Source organism: Nesoenas mayeri (assembly GCF_963082525.1).
Source record: "Nesoenas mayeri genome assembly, chromosome: 20".
NCBI classification, from domain to species: Eukaryota; Metazoa; Chordata; class Aves; order Columbiformes; family Columbidae; genus Nesoenas; species Nesoenas mayeri.
Genome location: NC_137569.1, coordinates 7,665,470 through 7,682,698, shown reverse-complemented (window position 1 = coordinate 7,682,698; position 17,229 = coordinate 7,665,470). Strand labels below are relative to the sequence as shown.

The window sequence follows — 17,229 nt, the reverse complement described above, 5'->3', positions numbered from 1 at the left end:
GAAAAAGGTGGGAGAAACTGGGCAAGACAGCAGCAAGCTGATCTATCAAACTGTTTCACCACAAAGACTCCACAAACTGATCACTGCTCACAGGGGAAGGATGCATGTTTTGCCCTGTACCTGACAGGGAATTCCAGGCAGCAGAAGCTGTGGGAAATCACAGCCGAAACTCCATGACCTGCTCCAAGTTCTGCCTGGCAGCCTGGGCTGCACAACTGCAGGACAAAGAACTTGGGCTCACTTCCACTTGCACACAGTTTTTACTTCACCATCTCCTGCATGTTCCAACACTTGTTTTGATTCAATTCCTTCCCTTTATCTTTTCCTCCCCCCACTTATTTGTATAAGAATGGTCTGGTACTGCCTCCCCATAAAATGCATGGAAGGCGATCGGCAAATTAACACAAGGTTTGAAAACTGAGGGGGGCAGTGGAACATGCTATAGCGGACTCAAATAAAGACCAATGTTAAATATTACTTAATGTTTTCTTTTATTTAAAAGATCATTCACAAAATACCATATCCATAAATTCATTTTGTTATGAAGCAGAATGTGTTAAGTGTTTGGAATTTTCTTTCTTTTCCTTTTTTTTTTTTTGTTGTTTTTGTTTTTACATTTAAAAGTCAACTGTCCTGACTAGAGGTGAGTTTTCATAAGGGAATTTGTTCTTAAAATCTTTTCCATATTGAAGATGTAAATAGGTCAATTATTGGTTTGGAATACAACCACACAAATGCATGTCTGTCTTAAATTAAGTATTAGTGTTAGACAAATGGTTCTTATCTCAGAAGCAGATTAAGTGACAGGCAGAAGGAAGAAAAGAGCAGTTCTGTAAATTGCTGGGACTCTGACATTACAACGGTAATTTTAGGGAAGAAATCCACTCCCAGCAGAGATGCTGGCAGTGGAGCAGCTGCGCTTCCAGACTCCTCGTGCAACACCCGGGTGTGCTGGCTGGTTTCACTGAGTCGGCAGCACAAGCATTAGGAGCCCAAGATTTTCTCATGCACTGGACACATCCACACTTCAGTGTTACAGATCCAGGTCTGGGGTTTAAACATGAATGATCTCTCTCCTTTTGCTCCAGTCTCTCCTCCTTCCTCCCACACAAGACTCCCAACACCAGCAAGAAACATTTCAAGTGATGAGAGATGAAGCAATTAGAGATGCTTTTTAACCAAACTTCTACACAAAGAGAATCTATAGCAGAACAATTTCTAATCTGCCCAATTTCAAGGCATTCTGAAAGCAGGGGTCTTAAAACTGTATACCGCTGGGCAAAGAAACAGAGGGGATAATGGCAATTACATACTGCATGGTAAAGTATACACTCCTTAAACAAAAATAAAGAAGTCAATTTTATTTGTATAAACTTTGTTTAAAAATTTACCAAACATGTAAAACCCAAAAAAATGTAAGCAGAAAGAGCCAGTGAGTGGTTGTGCTAAAATGGGCACATTTTTGCAGCACTAACCTTGAGCTCAGGGGTGTAGTATCATACCATTTGGAAGTCAACAGATGCCACCAGCAAGAGTCTGCTGGCAGACACTTTATCCGTACTGACGCCACCACCTATTCACCAAGCTCCTTGCATCTATTAAATTGATACTTACTCATAACCTGTGTGAAAGGGCAGTTATCCCTTTTAGTTTTACAAGGGGCTCTGCTGTATACAGTAATTCTATCACCAATTGTCATAAATGGTATTTCACTACTTGGTCAGAACGGTGAATTTCTCTGTTGAACTCATCTGGACTCTCCAGTTTTCCTCTTCAGAGCCACAGCAATACAGAACAAGACATGCAGGTCGGAAGAGGAGCACTGAGGAAGTAAAAGGAAACAACGCAGGGCAATAACTAAGTCTAACCTGTGCTTCTAAAGTAAAACAAACTCAGAAAGCAAGAAGTTGAAGCAGCACCTTTGTCCAGAGACCTCCACACTCGTGAAGCAGCCACACTGCCTTATCTACTGGCAAGTGTGCTGCTTGGAAGGAAACAGAAGAGGGAAACTCAGCACAAAGCAGGCACTAGATACAGCAAAGCCAAGAACGTACTAAAAACCACTTGTTAACAGCTGACATGCATTCACAAGCTCTGTGTTTTCGGTTTCAAAGAGGACAAATGCCAGATGGCAGGAATGGTAAACTGCAGGGTTGACATTCCAGCAGAGCTAGTCACTCTGTACTGTCTTGCTTTTTCTCCCGCCTCCCCATTCCCTCTCAACCCCAAACTCAGTCGTGCTCTTTTACTACTTCCTCTCGGGGCTTGGCTCCACCAAAGATAGCAGAGTTTGGATTGGCTACTTGATTGAGGGGGGTATCAACTGTTCGAGGTTTGAGCTGAAGTCGGGGTCGCTGTGCTCTTTCCTCTGAAAGAAAAAACATTAAGGTTTTAAGATCTGCCTGTCAAGGGTCATAGTTTTAACTTGACAAAGCAAGCAGGAGGCTCCTTCACGAAGGAAGACTGAATTACAGAAGATATAAAGAGTTTACCTTCTGTTGGCTCTCTGAAGTCCATGGAAGATCCACGAAGGGGAGGCCCATCTCTGAAGCGACCAGTACCACCACTTCCCATTGAGGCACCTGGTGGCCGCCGGTCTCCAGGGCGGGTTCCTCTACCCCGGCCTCCCAAGAAGTCATCGTCTTTGAATCCTGAAGATGGAAGACAGTACATTTAAACAGCACATTTTGCAATACTTTTAATCTAGATTTTTATCTGGATGGCTGGAAAACCTTGCAAGTCACTGCTGTCAGTCCAAGATGATGCACTGAGAGCCTTTGTCCGTAGACACATTGCTTCACAGCTCTTACACATTCTAGAAGAGTCGCACAGATTCCATTTCAAACCAAGTATACTGTGTCACATTCAGAAACTGCTTTATCCACCTAGAGGCTTATTGGAGTGTTGGAGAGTGGGTCATCAAGTGAGCTTAAAATATGAGCTTCAGCTGCAACTTCAGATTGTTAACACCATTAGCTGAATTCAGAAACAAGTACTCAGAGTACTTCTGTAGTCACAAGATGACACCGGCTACAGCCTTAGCATGAAATCTGCAGGAGCAGAGCAAGTGGGAAAATGAAATACAGTGGGTAATGGAATACATAGTGCCTTATAAAACAAAACATTTGAAAAACAGAGCAAAACCCCAAGGCTTTTTAGTTGTACAATAATTAGTCTAGTAAATGCCTGGTCAGTTTAAAGAGCTGGAAAAAAAACAATTCAGACTTTAAATAGGAAACTGACTGCATTTTTTCAGTTTACAGATCAAAAGGGTCACGAACTGTCTGTCACTGACCAGAGCTCCATCTTGTACCAAGGACTATCCTCAAGTATCCCTCCAAGCCCCCACCTGCATCAACAGGAGGAGGATGCTTTGGGCCAGCAGCACACCTAGGGGGAATATACTCAGTTTTTCAAAAGCTGCCTGGAAGAAAAAGTTGTTCCCATCTGAGATCTTCCTTTCCACTTCAGCATTCTGCAGAGTTGCAGAACTGTCTCTTACTTACTGCAGTGCCAAACAACCATCTTTAAAGACTTGATCCAGAGCAAGGCTGTGCAACCTGAGAAGAAAAGCTTCTGTAGCAAGTAAGATTTAAATGCGAAGCTTTTGGCTCACAAATCACTCATCCAGCATCTAACAAGCTGAGATGCATCTGCATTTCAAGCAGCTGCCAAAAAAAGGTATAAAGCTATGACACCAGAATGCTTAGCTACAAAGGCAGGTCAAGCACAGCACTGTAGCAAGCTTTCTCTCTCCAGCACCACACTTCAGTGTCATGCTAGTGGCAAGGACACACTTTGTTGCTCTTCCATCTACGTTGTCCATTCCACTCACGCAGAGATCAGACATTGCGAAGTTGCACTTGCCAACATCTTCCCATCAGAAAATGGACCAAACCCATTATTTCAGAGGACAAAAGAAATCGTGTTAATGTCACCCTGGATTCTAATAGCTTAGAAACTGACTGGAAGTCAAGAGCAAACCCAATGGCTCCATCAGTACCTTCCACTCAGCAAGCTCGGTCATTTGCTGCAACTTGCATTACTGTAACAGGACTAAAGTTTAGGAACATTTTGCATTTACAAGTGCTTTGAAACACCAGTACATCTTTGGAGATGTCAGTTGCTTCACAGATACACAAATGATGTCATATCTCCTTAAGAAGGTGAAAGCCTCTGTTCTGAAAGAATACAAGATCAGCTTTTCCACATGATGTGTCTGTTTCTGCTACTATTCAGAAATGCACCTGGCCTCATGTTTGAGAAATGCTTAAAACCTAGACAAGCTAGTCTACATTTGAACAAGTATTCTGTCATTTAGGATAATTTCATAAAATATACAAGCAAGACTCTTAAGGCAATGGAAGATTCCCCCTGAAGAATCCCACTGCAGCTGCAGGATGTCCAAAGTTGACAAACAGTAGATTCAATCAAAACAGTAATGGGAAAAAAACGTAGCTGACATGAAAATGAAAACACTTTTGTGCCTTTTAGGCCACCTATCTTTATAAGTGTTAATACTGATACCAGAATTGAAGTCATCTCTGGAATCCCATCCACCTCCTCTGGATTCTCGGGGACCTCCTCCCATTCCTAGGAAAAAAGTCACAATTGTGTTCAAGTCTGGAGCTATGGGCAAGACTGATCATGGGGATACCAAACCAAAGTTTCAGTCCTTCAATATCCAAAGTCATGCTGCTAGAAAATCCTTTTGTTTGGGTACTACCAAGTTCCATTGCATAGGAACAAAAGATCAGTTTAAGTTAACCAAGAATAAGTGGTCAAAAAAGTTGCTCTCAATACACATTCAATGGAAACTTTAGTGAGTCTAGTTCAATTAAGCTTCAATTACAGTAAAGCCCTTTTTTTACACTGGAATAGGAGATAATGCACGATAAGTATTTGTATACTTGTGCTTACTTGGCTTACTCAGTGTCTTTACATCACAGTAAAATAGTAGCAGATCAGACTGTTGGGCTTATGATTGTCCTCTGCAAAATGCTATACATTACTGGGGTATTGGTCTCACTTCCTGGGCTAGGAGTGACAACACATTCAGCTTTTGGACACAAAGCACATCTATTCCAGACATTTCAGGAGCGGCAGCAGCTAGGTTAGAAATGTGTACACACAAATAATATACATTCTTCCTACATAATCTTCATGTTTACTTGCATGCCTTGTCTTAACATTAGTTAGCACCAGAAGTCACAAATACAACCATTATATTTAAAAAGCTATTCAGAAAAATGAAAGTCACCTCTGTCATCAGGCCCGCCACCTTTTCTGAAGCCAAAGCCACCTTTATCCTGTTTTCTGCCTTCCGCTATGTCCACTCGGAGTGATCGATCACCCAAAAGCTGTTAAAGAGAAGAATCTCTTGAGATTTTACCATATGGGCTGCCAAGGACTTTGAGACTTGTGCTTATCATTTCACAAATTAATTGCAAGTATACTTACTGCACCATCATATGTAAGAGCTTCCTTGAGTGACTCCACCTCATCAAACTCTACGTAACAAAATCCTGTAAGAAGAACCTCACAAGTTAATATCAGCACTTTAAAAGGCCTTTGTAAGAAGTCACTCTTCCTGCATATCTGCTAATAGCCTCCCTTCTCTTTCAAACATGAGCTATGATATGATAAGTGTAAGATGTACACAGCTCTGAAACCAAACATTAACGATGAATGCATTTACCTGTGCCTACTACGATGCGGGAAAATCCTGAAACAGAGCTCTGTATGGGCACTATGCAAATGCCAGGAGCCTGATTAATTTCCTTTAAGGTTTCTCAATATAGGTTAGATTGGATCTATGCCTTTAGACAGTTATTTAGCTAAATATTGACATTTGGTTACTAGTATTTTTCAACAAGAAGCTGAAGTACCTGCTTGGCAAGCAGTCTCATTTTGTCATCACATCAGTTAGTGAATTTATTCCTTTTCTGAGATCCCCTGTTGCCCAAGTTAAGACTTAACCCCTCGCAAGAAGTAACTTACAAATATACCCCTTTCCACTGACCAACTCCAACGGAAATCAGATTTGCATCCTCTAAAACAATTGTCTGAATGGCTTATCTACATGTTTTTTCTCCCTGTCTACTAAAAAAAAAACCCACAGCTGAAGCAATAGGAGTCTTCTGAACTGAAGAAAGATTGTGTAAGTACTCAACACTTAAGGTCATGGATCTTAAGTGGAACAGATACTTCAGCTTTGTTACGATTCATACAAGACAAACAAGGTTTGAGAAAGGCCTTTTATGGTGGGGCAAATATTGACTCTTGTCACTGATGTTAGTCTGTATGTTCGGAAGATGGAAGTAACAGTGAATCTCATTCAAATGAGATGACGACTTGTTAGTGCATGAGAAGCCTGCATAAGTCAACATACAGAACAAACACAGCTCAACAAGCTAACTGCACTTGAGAGTAGACTGCAATTCCCCACTGAAGTGACTTTAGAAGTACCTCATTTTCTCCTACCCGCTAGCTGCCTACAACTCAAACACCACCTAACACTCACCTTTAAATTTGTCTGTTTCCTTGTCTCTGACTAGTCGCACGCTCCTTACACTGAGATCCTTGAAGATGGCATCTATGTCTCCTTGAACAGTGTTGAAGGGTAGGTTTCCCACATACGCTGTGAAAGGGGGTTCTGTTGGCAGCTCCTTCTGCTGCTTGCGGGGACCGAGGCCACCACCACGAGACCTGTTGAAAGCAAGCACAGTGTCTCTGCAACTTGACTCCCAACACAGTCAGTAACATAGTATATGGCACTGCTCAGGTGCTGTTTGACTGTTTGGAAACAGATTTTTCCATAACTTTGGTTAGTTCTTCCTATCCCTTTGCCTGCACTAGCTACCTCCACTATTGGCTGACTCCTCTCTAGTATTACACGATGCAGTACTTGAGTGGGAAAACAAATGAACAATGTTTTTAAATACACTACATGTGAACTCAGTAACAAAGTGATGAACTTCCATCTCATCCCACAATCCACAGAGAAAAGCAACGTAAGATTATCTCTACTGTCCTCAACTCAAAACTACAACTTCTTAAACTAATCCTAGATTAGACTTTAAGAATAATTTATAGCAGTGAAGAAACACTTGCATGGCACAGGCTCATCACCTTATCCTGAAAGTAAGCTGGATACAATGCTTTAAACTAAATAGTATATTATTATCCACTCCACAATAATCTAAATTACTTGAGCAGCATTTAGCTTAACAGAAACATCTCCTAACTCTGAAGTTATTGCCATAGCTGTCACATATCTGGACTGGAATGCTTTGAATTGAAAACATCATAAAAAAAAACAAAGCTTGGCTGAGCAATGTCTAATGCAGATAAACCAATTTCAGTGTTACTTGGATATTTACTTTTTCCTTTGTGTCTCATGAATTACAGAATGAGGCAAACAAGGTTGTCTTCTCCTGTCTTTTCCCTCAGTCTCAGTAAGGGCTATTGGCATCAGTTGCTGAGGAACTAGACTGTCCCAGCTGAATTCTTTACTGTATTAATGCAACTCATCTCTGTGTTAATTTCCTGTAGAGCCTAATCTTCTAAAGCTAGCTTTGATCTCCTTTACAGAGAGTAAGATTTGTACTGTGGGCAAAAACTAAGTTAGAGCTCCTGGACTTCTAGACTACAGGATGCCACTGTCACTGTTTCCACCACCATGTGCCTCACCTACATCATCTTTGACTTTCACCTGAAATGCCAACCTACCACATGTTGTCTCCTTCAACACTTCACTTTTACTGGGCTTTGTTCACGTCTGCTCCCTTCCCTAGAGGCTCACTGTGCATTTAAAAGCACGATGGAACACAAACTGTACCAAACCAGGACCTGCTACTGTGACACGGACAATAGACTCTGCAGAGTACTACCTCAAATACAGAAGGTCAAATAATTTTATTATTTCCTTTTATTCCAGCTCATTGCACACAGTCAGAAAATCCATTGGGAAATAATGTACTTGTCTGCCTTTTGTTTTTTAAAAATTCCAGAATAAATATTTTATTACTAATGAATCAGATAATGCGGAAATCTTGAACAAGATTCCTTAACTCTCTCTAGGTAAACCCCTCATTTGTGCCTCTCCACAGTAGCAGCAGGAGTCATTTGTCACCAATGCTATCAGCATTCTGTTAAATGTACTTGAATCACAACCTACATATCTTTAATTAGTGTCCACCCAGGTCCATATTTCAGCATTTTTCACAATATTCCTCATCTGCCTTTGTCTCATTAACAAGTGAGAGTCAAAAACATACTTGAGAACCAAAGCCGCTATAGTTGAGTGCTGCGTTACATATAGCAGAATTTACTTTAGTCACAAGACTAAGTTTTAAGTAGGAAGTAGGAAGAAAGCTGAGCTGCTCTTCTAAAGAATTCCATAATATATAGAATCAGTTCCATGTCTTTGTCCTTAATTCTCATTTATGGCCTTACAAACAGCTACAAAAAGATCATACATTTAATTTGCAGACAAAAAAAGTAATCTTAATTTTTATGTTCTATAGGAATATCATAATTGCTTTGGCTGAATTTAAAAGGGTATTTCCTCCTTCTGCACATTCGCACCATGTTCCTTGAACTCCCAGTTGTCTCGTTCAGGGAGCTGATTCACCTAAAAACTTGCCCTAGAGCTGAATTCTCAGCCAGATCAACCAGGTGATCTGGACAACTGCAGAGAGCTCTTGTGCCAACATGGGAAGGAGAATGAAAGCAAGGGCTCTGACTACAGCTTTCAGCAGCAACCTCCCCTCACATTAACTGGAGCTGCTGTTGAAACCAGACCCTCAAGTTAGCAATCCCCAAAAGCATTTTTTGTGCAACAAATCTTGTTTCTGCCACAGTATACCAGAACTTCCCAGGATGCCCGTGTGGAAATTCATGCCCCATTGTGCAATTCCTACTGATATTATGTCAGAAAAATGAAGTGTTCTCTTTGAATTTGATTCATTAGTGCCTCAGTTATCCAAGACGTAACTATATAATTGGTAATTTACTATCCAGTTGAAGAATGGGAATGGTCAATAACTAGGTTCCAAACTAAGTTTCCTACAGAATCCAGGTATAGCAACACAAAAAGAAACTGTTTCTACACTTCCTTACATTTTTTTCAATACTGAAACAATCCAAAAATAAGGCTGACTTCAGCAACCAAACAATGAGATTGAAAGATGATGCTCTCACTTGTAACAAAACAGGACAAAAGGCAACTATAATTAAAAACATTTCTGAACCAAGAGAACTGGGTCACACCAAAGTGTTAAATGAGTATCTGCATTTCCCACTCAGCATAACTTTTGCTCAGACACAATTAGGTAATAATTATGTCATCTTAATGTTGGAATCTGAAACACAACTATTTGATTTCTTTTTCAGAACACCAAAGCAGAAAGCTGAAGAGGAAAGCTTGTTTCTAGCAAATACCCCTATAATTAGACTTTGGGGTAAAAGAACAACTAAACTATCATTTTGAAGCTATTCTTTTAGAAAGTTTAGTTATTCTCTCCAGAAAACAAGACCTGTCAAAAGTTCAAAACAAAGACTATGTTGAAAGCTAGTACTTGAGTTTAATAGCCTTTTTCACTAAGGACCAAAACAATAGCTCAGTATTTATATTTTTGCACAGCACAGAGACTAACTGGATTTGAACATCAGTACTTTACCAGAGGCAGCCTAAGGCTCAGCAGGACACAAGCTTTGTCAAGAATCTCCAAGCCCACAACTCTAAATACATACCCCATTTATTCAAGCGATCCAGTATATCTCTACAGTAAGCATTACACATTTTCAGCAAAAAGCTTACCTGAGCCTATAAATTAGGAGACATTTATTAACACTAAATTGATAAGACTAAGGTTCCAAAATGTCAGAAGGATGAAGACTAGTTCTCCATTTTCACTTAATTGTACAGCACCTCAGCAGATGAATCTTAACCTTTAAGTAAGGTGCCCAGCATTATTAGAGCCAGCACTTAAACCCACACCTAAATAAACAGACTATCAGCAAGTCAGGAGTGATAAATACTCAGTTTCCTTCAGCTTTGAGAAGCTCTACAGATGTTCAGAGGCCTCAGTATGCTTAAGCATCGATTTTTGAGTCAAATTTGGGGGCTCCAAAACACTTACCAAGAAGCTTTTATAGTAGTCTTTTGTTATTAAAGCAACCAGCACACTCTCATCTGGAATTAAGTGACTTTTGCATACCACAGTATTATGCTTCAGGTCTTAATCAGCATGCTACCAGCTCACTAGCAAAATCCTGCGCTTCATCAGCCATAGTTATATTCTGTTGCTCTTCCACCATGATTTTGAAGAGTATGAGAAACAGGTAGATATGTTACATATGTTTGAACTTGTTGGGAATACTATTTTCTATCTGTCACTCTTAAATCCCATGCTCGCTCTCTATACAGACCAAAGGTTATGCAAAATGCAACTTCCAGGAAAGTATTGTATCTCAACTGAGTTTACAATATTTTTACAGTCCTAGAGCACCTAAAAATGAGTAAGAGTAATTTTAAGTTAACATGGGATTCTTTAAATAGAACCTTCAAGAACAGTCATGTTTCCATTTCACCACATAGGTTATAAGGCTTTATACAAAGTACAGAGACCTGTTAAGGTCTGAAATAATTAAATGCAAGTAGAAGTTGCACTCTAAGAGCAGTATCTAAGGCTTAAAGCTACAGTTAATTCAGAAGTAGTATATGTTCTCATCTGCAGAGGCATCTACTAATCAGCAGAACACCTTTAGTTCACCAAAACAAGTATCCACATTGTGCCTCAGCAAGGTTAAGTACTCTATTGCAGAAATCTGAATATGAAATAACATTTCAACTTTAATTTTATTACTTCATAGAACATGCCTACATGGGGCAGACTGTACCGTAACACCTGAATTTATTATGAGTGGCAAGTGCCACTTCAGGCTGCTGTCAAGGTTATTTGTTAGCGAATTTCAGAAATAACAGAATTATAAGTGGCTACAACATGTTTGCTCTGGGACATCTCTTCTTTAGCCACAAACAGTAACTATGCATAAAAATGAGCTTACAAAGCTTGGCTGTCAGAGTGTTTCCAAAGACAATAAAACTTACTCCTGTTATAATCTCAGCAGTAGCTCCTCCTGGCTGTCTAAGCAGCCTGAAATGAAACTTATTTATTCCTCTAAGAACAGGAAAGGACAAGAACACTCTTGATCAGGAAACATGTCTTGGAATATTAGATTATAAAATAGCGTGCTTGTTAAGATTTGTTCACAAAGACAGTTTATTTCATAGTTTTATGCCTACTGTTTCATTTCAGTGCACACAAAATCTTATATGGCACCGACCTTCAAAAAAAAAATCAATTACTAATTGCATTTTCCTAAGTTAATTTAAGACAAAATTCGTAATCACCGGTTATCGCTTTTGTAGTTCCTCCCCCATATGCAATTTCCAGCAAATAAACAGAGGTGGGACAAGTCCTGTTCCCAAGGATCAGGGTTTTGGAGTCAGCATCCGGAAAACGCAGGACGGAGACTCCCAGCGCCCCCCTCTCCTCCCCCCCCAATCTCTTTCCCGCTGCAGGAATCACAACGCTGCCTGCTCCAGGGGGCACCTCGCCATGCGGAGCTCGTCCCGCCACAACACGAGCCTCTCACCCCTCCACAGTCCCTCATGGGAAGCTCCTTCCTCCCATCTCCTGGTCCGTGCCTGCAGGAGCTCCTCACGGCCTACCCTGGCTCTGGCCCAGCGCCTCCACAAATCCTCCCCCCTCCACTCGTCTCCGGGCCGGCGGGAACACAGCGACACCCTCCACCCCTCGCCCCTTCCCGGCGCTCCGAAGCCGCCAGGCCCTAAACCTTGCGGCACCGTGGAGAGGGGACGGTGGCTCCCCCCTCCCGGGACACCGCAGCCTCCTCCCCGCCTCACAAAGCGAGCCCGCCAGAGGAAAACGTGCCCCGGCGGGCTCACCCTCGCCTGCCGGAGAAGGGAAGGCGGCGGGGCAAGACGGGTTCCAGCAGCTCCTAGGGGCAGCGCCCCCCCGCCTCTCTCCCCCCCTGGCCCCCTGCCGTGCCCGCCCGCCATCTCCACAGGGAAAGGGGCAGGCTAGGCCCTGCCCGGCCGCGCCCCCGCCTCGCCTGGCCGCGGGAGGCACAGAGCGCCACTCCCTCCTTCCTTCCCTGCTCCGGGGGGAGCCCTCGGCGCTCCCCAGCGGCCCAGGCCCTGGCGCCGTCCGCAGCGCCGCGCTCACCCCCGGCCGCCGCCGAAGCTGCTGTAGGCCCGATCGTCGTAAGGATCAAAATCCGCCATCGCCACCTCAGCCTCCTCCCCGTGCGAGCGTGACAGGACCGCGCCCGGAGGACCCCGCGCCGTTTATATACGGGGGAGCCCGGGCCAGGGCTGTCCCTCGCGGTGCCTGTCTTCAGCTCTCCGCCCCGCCGGGGCTGTCTGCGCCACCGCCTGTCGAGAAGTCCCGACGCCCGGGTGCTCAGCGGCTGCCGCGGCCCAGCCCGGTCGGATCCGCCTGCGCCGCCTTGGCGGGGGCTCCCGGGGCAGCGCCCGGTACACGCCTCGGTGGGTCAGGGCTGGACGTTTATTGGTGACGCGAGGCCAGGCCTTTGGCTCTGCAGCGTGCTCTAACCGCCCCTCCTGTGTCCCCAAATCGCCTTGCTGCGGTGCTGATGGGATCAACCATAGAGATGGTTCGTGCCCCGGGCGTTGCACTTGTTCTCCGCGCTCCCGTGACTGGCGTGGGCGCCTGCAAGGCAGGCAGCAAACGGGCACGGTGTTTGCAGGGCAGGTGGAGAACAACGCTAGATTTTATTGTGAAGATAATGGGCTGCACCCCAAAGTGTCCTGCTGTCGTCAAAAGCCTATCCTTTACATGAACTGCTTTGTGTTCTTTTCCTAGGCTGTCATTTAAGGTTTTATAATAAAGCCACAAAACATACAGATTCTCACACCACCATCAATTGTGCCAACACATCCAGCGTCCTCTGCCTCTGCACGGCCGGATCGCTCCGCAGGGCTCCGACCCTCCTCCCGCACCGAGCCCCGCTTCCCCGCAGGAGGAGGCTTCCGACCGCCCCCCGAAGCTGCTGCCCGGGAAACGGGGGAGAAAAGGTCGCCCTTGGGGCAGGGGAGGGACGAACGAGCCTGCAGGGGTCTCGGGCTGTGAAGCGAGGGGAACGTGGCGCTGGGGGGCGGCCCTGAGGGGAGCGCGGGAATGAGGGGGCGCGGGGCTGAGGGAGCACGGGGCTGAGGAGAAGCCGCAGCCCTGAGGGCAGCGCGGGCGCCGGCGGGGCTGCCATGCCCGTCCCCGGCCGGGCCCCGCTGCCCCGGAAGAGGCGGGGCGGGCGCAGGAACGGCGGCGGCCCCACGTGCGGCAGCGGAGCATGGCGGAGCCGGAGGGTGAGGGCGGCCCCGTGGTGCTCGATCCCCGCGGGGTGCTGCGGCAAGGCCGCGCCTTCCTCGACTTGTTCTGGGACATCGCCAAGCCGGAGCAGGAGGTGCGGCTGGCGGCCACCGAGAACCTCCTGCGGCACCTGCGGGAGGGCAGGAAGGTGAGGCGGGGGCCGCGGCTGCGCCAGGCCGGCCGGAGGGGCCGTGGGTGCGGGCAGGCGGCGGGCGGGCACGGCCCTTCGTTTTCTCCGCTTGCGCTTGGAACCGGGGCGCCCGGCAGGCCCGCGGGGCCCAGGGCAGAGGGGTCACCGCCGGAGCTGGGTCTGTCTTGCAGGACGATGAGCTGAAGTACACCCTGAAGCGGCTGGTGGAAGGACTGGGAGCCACCCGCGAGGCCGCCCGCCCAGGCTTCAGCTTGGCCCTGGCGCAGGTCAGTGTTTCCCCTCTGCGGCCCCTTGCCAGCCGCAGTCAGGCCCTGGGGTCCAGCTCTGCTGGTCGTGAAGCGGCTGGAGGGCTCCCATCTGGCGGTTCTGCATGGGGGTGGCAGAAAAGGTCTTGCAGCAAGCACACATAGGGAGACTGTGCAGTTCTAAATAGTACCAGTCGGTTTTAGAAGCACTTATCAATGTATAAGCTATACCAGTATCATATTCATGCTACAGAATTGTCCTGCTTCAAGAACCAACTTTAATTTGCAAAATTTGACCAGGTTTTCATATATGCTGCGTTTAGAACTATTGTGGCTTAACTACTGTAACTTAAAATTGGCTTTCTCTTGGTGTTGGGCTGGTTTTGTGGGGATCTAAAACCACAACCCTTTAACACATGCTTCAAAGTTTTTCATTTGTTTGTGACATAGCGAAGAGCCCCAGCAGTTGGGATTACCATTGGAATCTGACCTCCTCTCACTGAAGAAGTTGATAAACATAGAAGAGCCCATGTTCTTCCCACTTAGATCGGGGCCTTGGCCATGCTGAAAAGTTTTGTTGCTTCTGTTACAGTGTCATGCAGTTGCAACAAAATGTTCTCATTGTTAATCCTACTAGGTCATGTGCAGGGAAAAAAAAATAAGCAATACCAAAAAGGAGTATCAGTGGGTATATTGATATCTACACTAGTTCTTATTCTAGACATGCTTTTTTACTGATCTAGTTGTCTCTATTCTGGCTTAATAAAGTAGCACATCTGCTGCTATGCTGAACAGCTGTTAAGGTCTTTTTTGACTGCACCTGATAAAACTTCATAAAAGGGAAGAACTGCAGACTGAGCTGTTCCATCCATCTCCTCAGGTTTTGCAGGCTTTTGAGGAAATTCCAGTGTGCAGTGTCCTGGAACAGATAAAAGAAAAACACAATCTGGAAAAAGTGAAGAAGGTGAGTCAGCTCATAGCAGTGTTGGCCAACAGCTAGTTTAAATGACCTGTTCTGTATTCTTTGAAGGCTTGGTAGCTGGGTACTGTAGTTTTGGGGTTCTTGCTAAACCAAATTATTATAATGAAATAGCACAAATATTTGTGAAAACTAGAAGCTGATGACATTGTCATCTGGTGGTGTTTTAGCTGAGATTTATCTGTGTGACAGAAAGATGATCTAGGACTGTTGCTCTTAAAAATTGTGCAGGGGGGAGCTTTTCAGTACATTCATGTGTCAGGATGTTCAAGACTAGATCTTCCAGCAATCTTGTTCCACTGGTCAGACCTGTAGCCAAACATGAAATCTAACAACTCAGTGAGGAGGATTTTTAACCCCTTTTTCTTTCCTTTTCAGAAACTTGTGAGAAATGCTGCTTTTGGAAATTTTTTTGGAGTTATGGCTCTGTTTCAGTCTGGCCGGCTTGTTAAGGTAACATTGCCGTTGTTGTTTGTCAGTACTCATTCTAGGGCTGTCTGAAGTGAAGAGAGGATCTAGAGAGAAAAGCTGGATTGTTGGCTAGTGGATGAGATGGGACTTGAAGGATCAAGTTTGGTTCGTTTCTTTTACATTATACATTTGTGCCTTTTAAGTGTCTGTTCCTGATTAGAACTTAGGAACTGTGTCAGTACAGGAGGTTCCTACCTCTCATGGAAGGAAAAGATCTGTTGTCATATACAGAAAACACCATTTTGGGAAAAGCTGAGTGGCCTATCAGGGAGCAATTGTGTAGGTTTCTTATTACAAGGAGGCATAAGGGTCTCAGGAGCGGGTTATTCCCTGAGCCTTCAGCTTAATCTTTGATATGTCATCTGATTTTGGCTTATGTTTCCTTTCTAGGACCAGAAAGCTCTGCTGGAGAGCATCCAGCTTCTCCAGCAGCTGGCACATCACCAAGCACACCTCAGAGATCTCCCTCGCAAAACTCTTATTGACATCATGTCTGAGGTACAGCCACAGCGTGTGGTGGGTGGGAGGAGGACTTTGCTTTGGGGACTGCTTTTTCTTTAGTTTGTTCACAGTTGGAAGTTAAAGGGGGTGCGTGGAAGAGTGAATTTAAACCATGGGAGCTGTTTTCTCTAGTGTCTGTGGGCAGATGCTTTTATTCTGGGAAGGATGCTCAGGTTTAGCTTAGTCTGATTTCATCATGGACAAACCCATAGTCTGTTTTTTCCCAGTTGACTTGCTTGGGTGCTGTGTTAGGCCCTCTGCTGCTTTGAAGTGTACTGAAAACTCTGGACAGCAAACCTTCTTTTTTATGCACCAAGCCTGGGCCTAAGGTTGAATTTTGGGCTGTTGGGAGTGAAAGGAGGTAGGGACATGGAGTAAAGGAACTCTTGAGTATGTAGTGAAAGAAGAGAGTTTGTTTATTTCCTTCTTTTATGTGAATATTTTTTGTGGATGTGAAGACTAACAGCATCAAATCAAAATTAAATAATATTTTGTATGGAAGTGTTCCGTGTCATTTAGTCTTGATGTTAGGCTTAAATGTATTTTGAATCCAATCTTTAAAAAATACAAATTAAAGCAGTTATTATGCTTTTCTTATTCACGAAACCATTGGATCCAGTTTTCTCTAAAACCATTGAACACATTTGTTTGCCAGAAAATTCTGTGGAAACAAGTAGCTTATTTTTGGAAAATATAATTAAAAGCTAATACAAGAGTGTTTCCTCCTCCCTGGGCTGAACGGCTGCACATACAGGAGCAGTCGGACAGCAAGAGAACAATTGCAGCTGGAGTCAGTTGACCAGAATTGCTGTCTGATGACAATATATTGTCCTGCTCCACATGGTTAAGCACCTGGGGACTGTGTGGCAGTACTAGACACATCCATTAGTCATTTTTGATTGTGTCACCATAAAGGTGATTTCTGAAGTTTCTAGAACATTGCAAGCATTTAGTAAAATGCCCTACAATGCAGATACTTAATACACTACACAGCAAGACAGTAAAATGCCATCTGATGTCTCTCATATGTTCTCACCTTTGTTCCTGTCTAGGTTCCTGAAACTGTGTTTGAGGAGGTCCTGTTTGGCATCTTGCGAAGTGACCTCGCTTCAGCCTTAACATCTCCAGAGAACCTGCACCTTTTGCTTGTGGGCATACAGAAATTCCCTAGTGTTCTGAAACCTAAAAATCTGAAGAAGCTATTTGGCTCTTCTACTGTTGTAAATGAGAAAAATATTCCCAGGTAAGTTCTTAAATAAGGAGCATTAAATGCAACATTCTCGGTTCTCTTGGCTAGCAGTGAGAGAAATGCGGCTTACATTCCGATACCTGCCCATATTTGCTACTGCAGGTACTTCTAAGGGTTAGGTGCTAAGTGTCATGCAGATTCCTAAATTATAACTCTGTCATTTCTCCCAGGAGACACAGCCTGCTGTGCTCAGGAGATGTTCTATGTCCTTC

At 44.4% G+C, this 17,229-nt stretch overlaps 2 protein-coding genes across 3 annotated transcripts in view; one reads left to right on the top strand and one right to left on the bottom strand.

Annotated features, from left to right (window-relative positions):
• Window positions 1-467: 467 nt before the first annotated feature.
• Window positions 468-12,356, bottom strand: EIF4H (eukaryotic translation initiation factor 4H). 2 transcript variants are annotated; one of them, XM_080356987.1, is made up of 7 exons: window positions 12,258-12,356; window positions 6,524-6,708; window positions 5,461-5,525; window positions 5,261-5,360; window positions 4,528-4,593; window positions 2,493-2,651; window positions 468-2,368 (listed from the first exon to the last, which is right to left on the bottom strand). In XM_080356987.1, the coding sequence occupies exons 1-7, from the start codon at window positions 12,314-12,316 to the stop codon at window positions 2,232-2,234; spliced, it is 771 nt and encodes a 256-aa protein (XP_080213113.1). In that variant the 5' UTR covers window positions 12,317-12,356; the 3' UTR covers window positions 468-2,231. The 2 variants fall into 2 exon arrangements, with proteins under 2 accessions (XP_080213113.1, XP_080213114.1); XM_080356988.1 differs by lacking the exon at window positions 4,528-4,593.
• Window positions 12,357-13,401: 1,045 nt separating this feature from the next.
• MYBBP1A (MYB binding protein 1a) overlaps window positions 13,402-17,229 on the top strand; it is a gene marked incomplete at its 5' end in the record, with an annotated part of 53,178 nt that continues 49,350 nt past the window's right edge. The window contains 6 exons of the mRNA XM_080357185.1: window positions 13,402-13,569; window positions 13,743-13,838; window positions 14,698-14,781; window positions 15,175-15,249; window positions 15,658-15,765; window positions 16,821-17,011. Coding sequence (XP_080213311.1) covers window positions 13,402-13,569; window positions 13,743-13,838; window positions 14,698-14,781; window positions 15,175-15,249; window positions 15,658-15,765; window positions 16,821-17,011 — 722 coding nt within the window. The remainder of the gene's footprint in view (window positions 13,570-13,742; window positions 13,839-14,697; window positions 14,782-15,174; window positions 15,250-15,657; window positions 15,766-16,820; window positions 17,012-17,229) is intronic.

Coding starts and splice junctions, on each gene's coding strand:
- EIF4H (XM_080356987.1), bottom strand. CDS start 12,316: ATGGCGGATTTTGATCCTTACGACGATCGGGCCTACAGCAGCTTCGGC. Junction 2,652..4,527: donor CAGAGATGACTTCAATTCTG/GTATCAGTATTA, acceptor TTCCATCTTCAG/GATTCAAAGACGATGACTTC. Junction 2,369..2,492: donor CTTCAGAGAGCCAACAGAAG/GTAAACTCTTTA, acceptor TTTTTCTTTCAG/AGGAAAGAGCACAGCGACCC.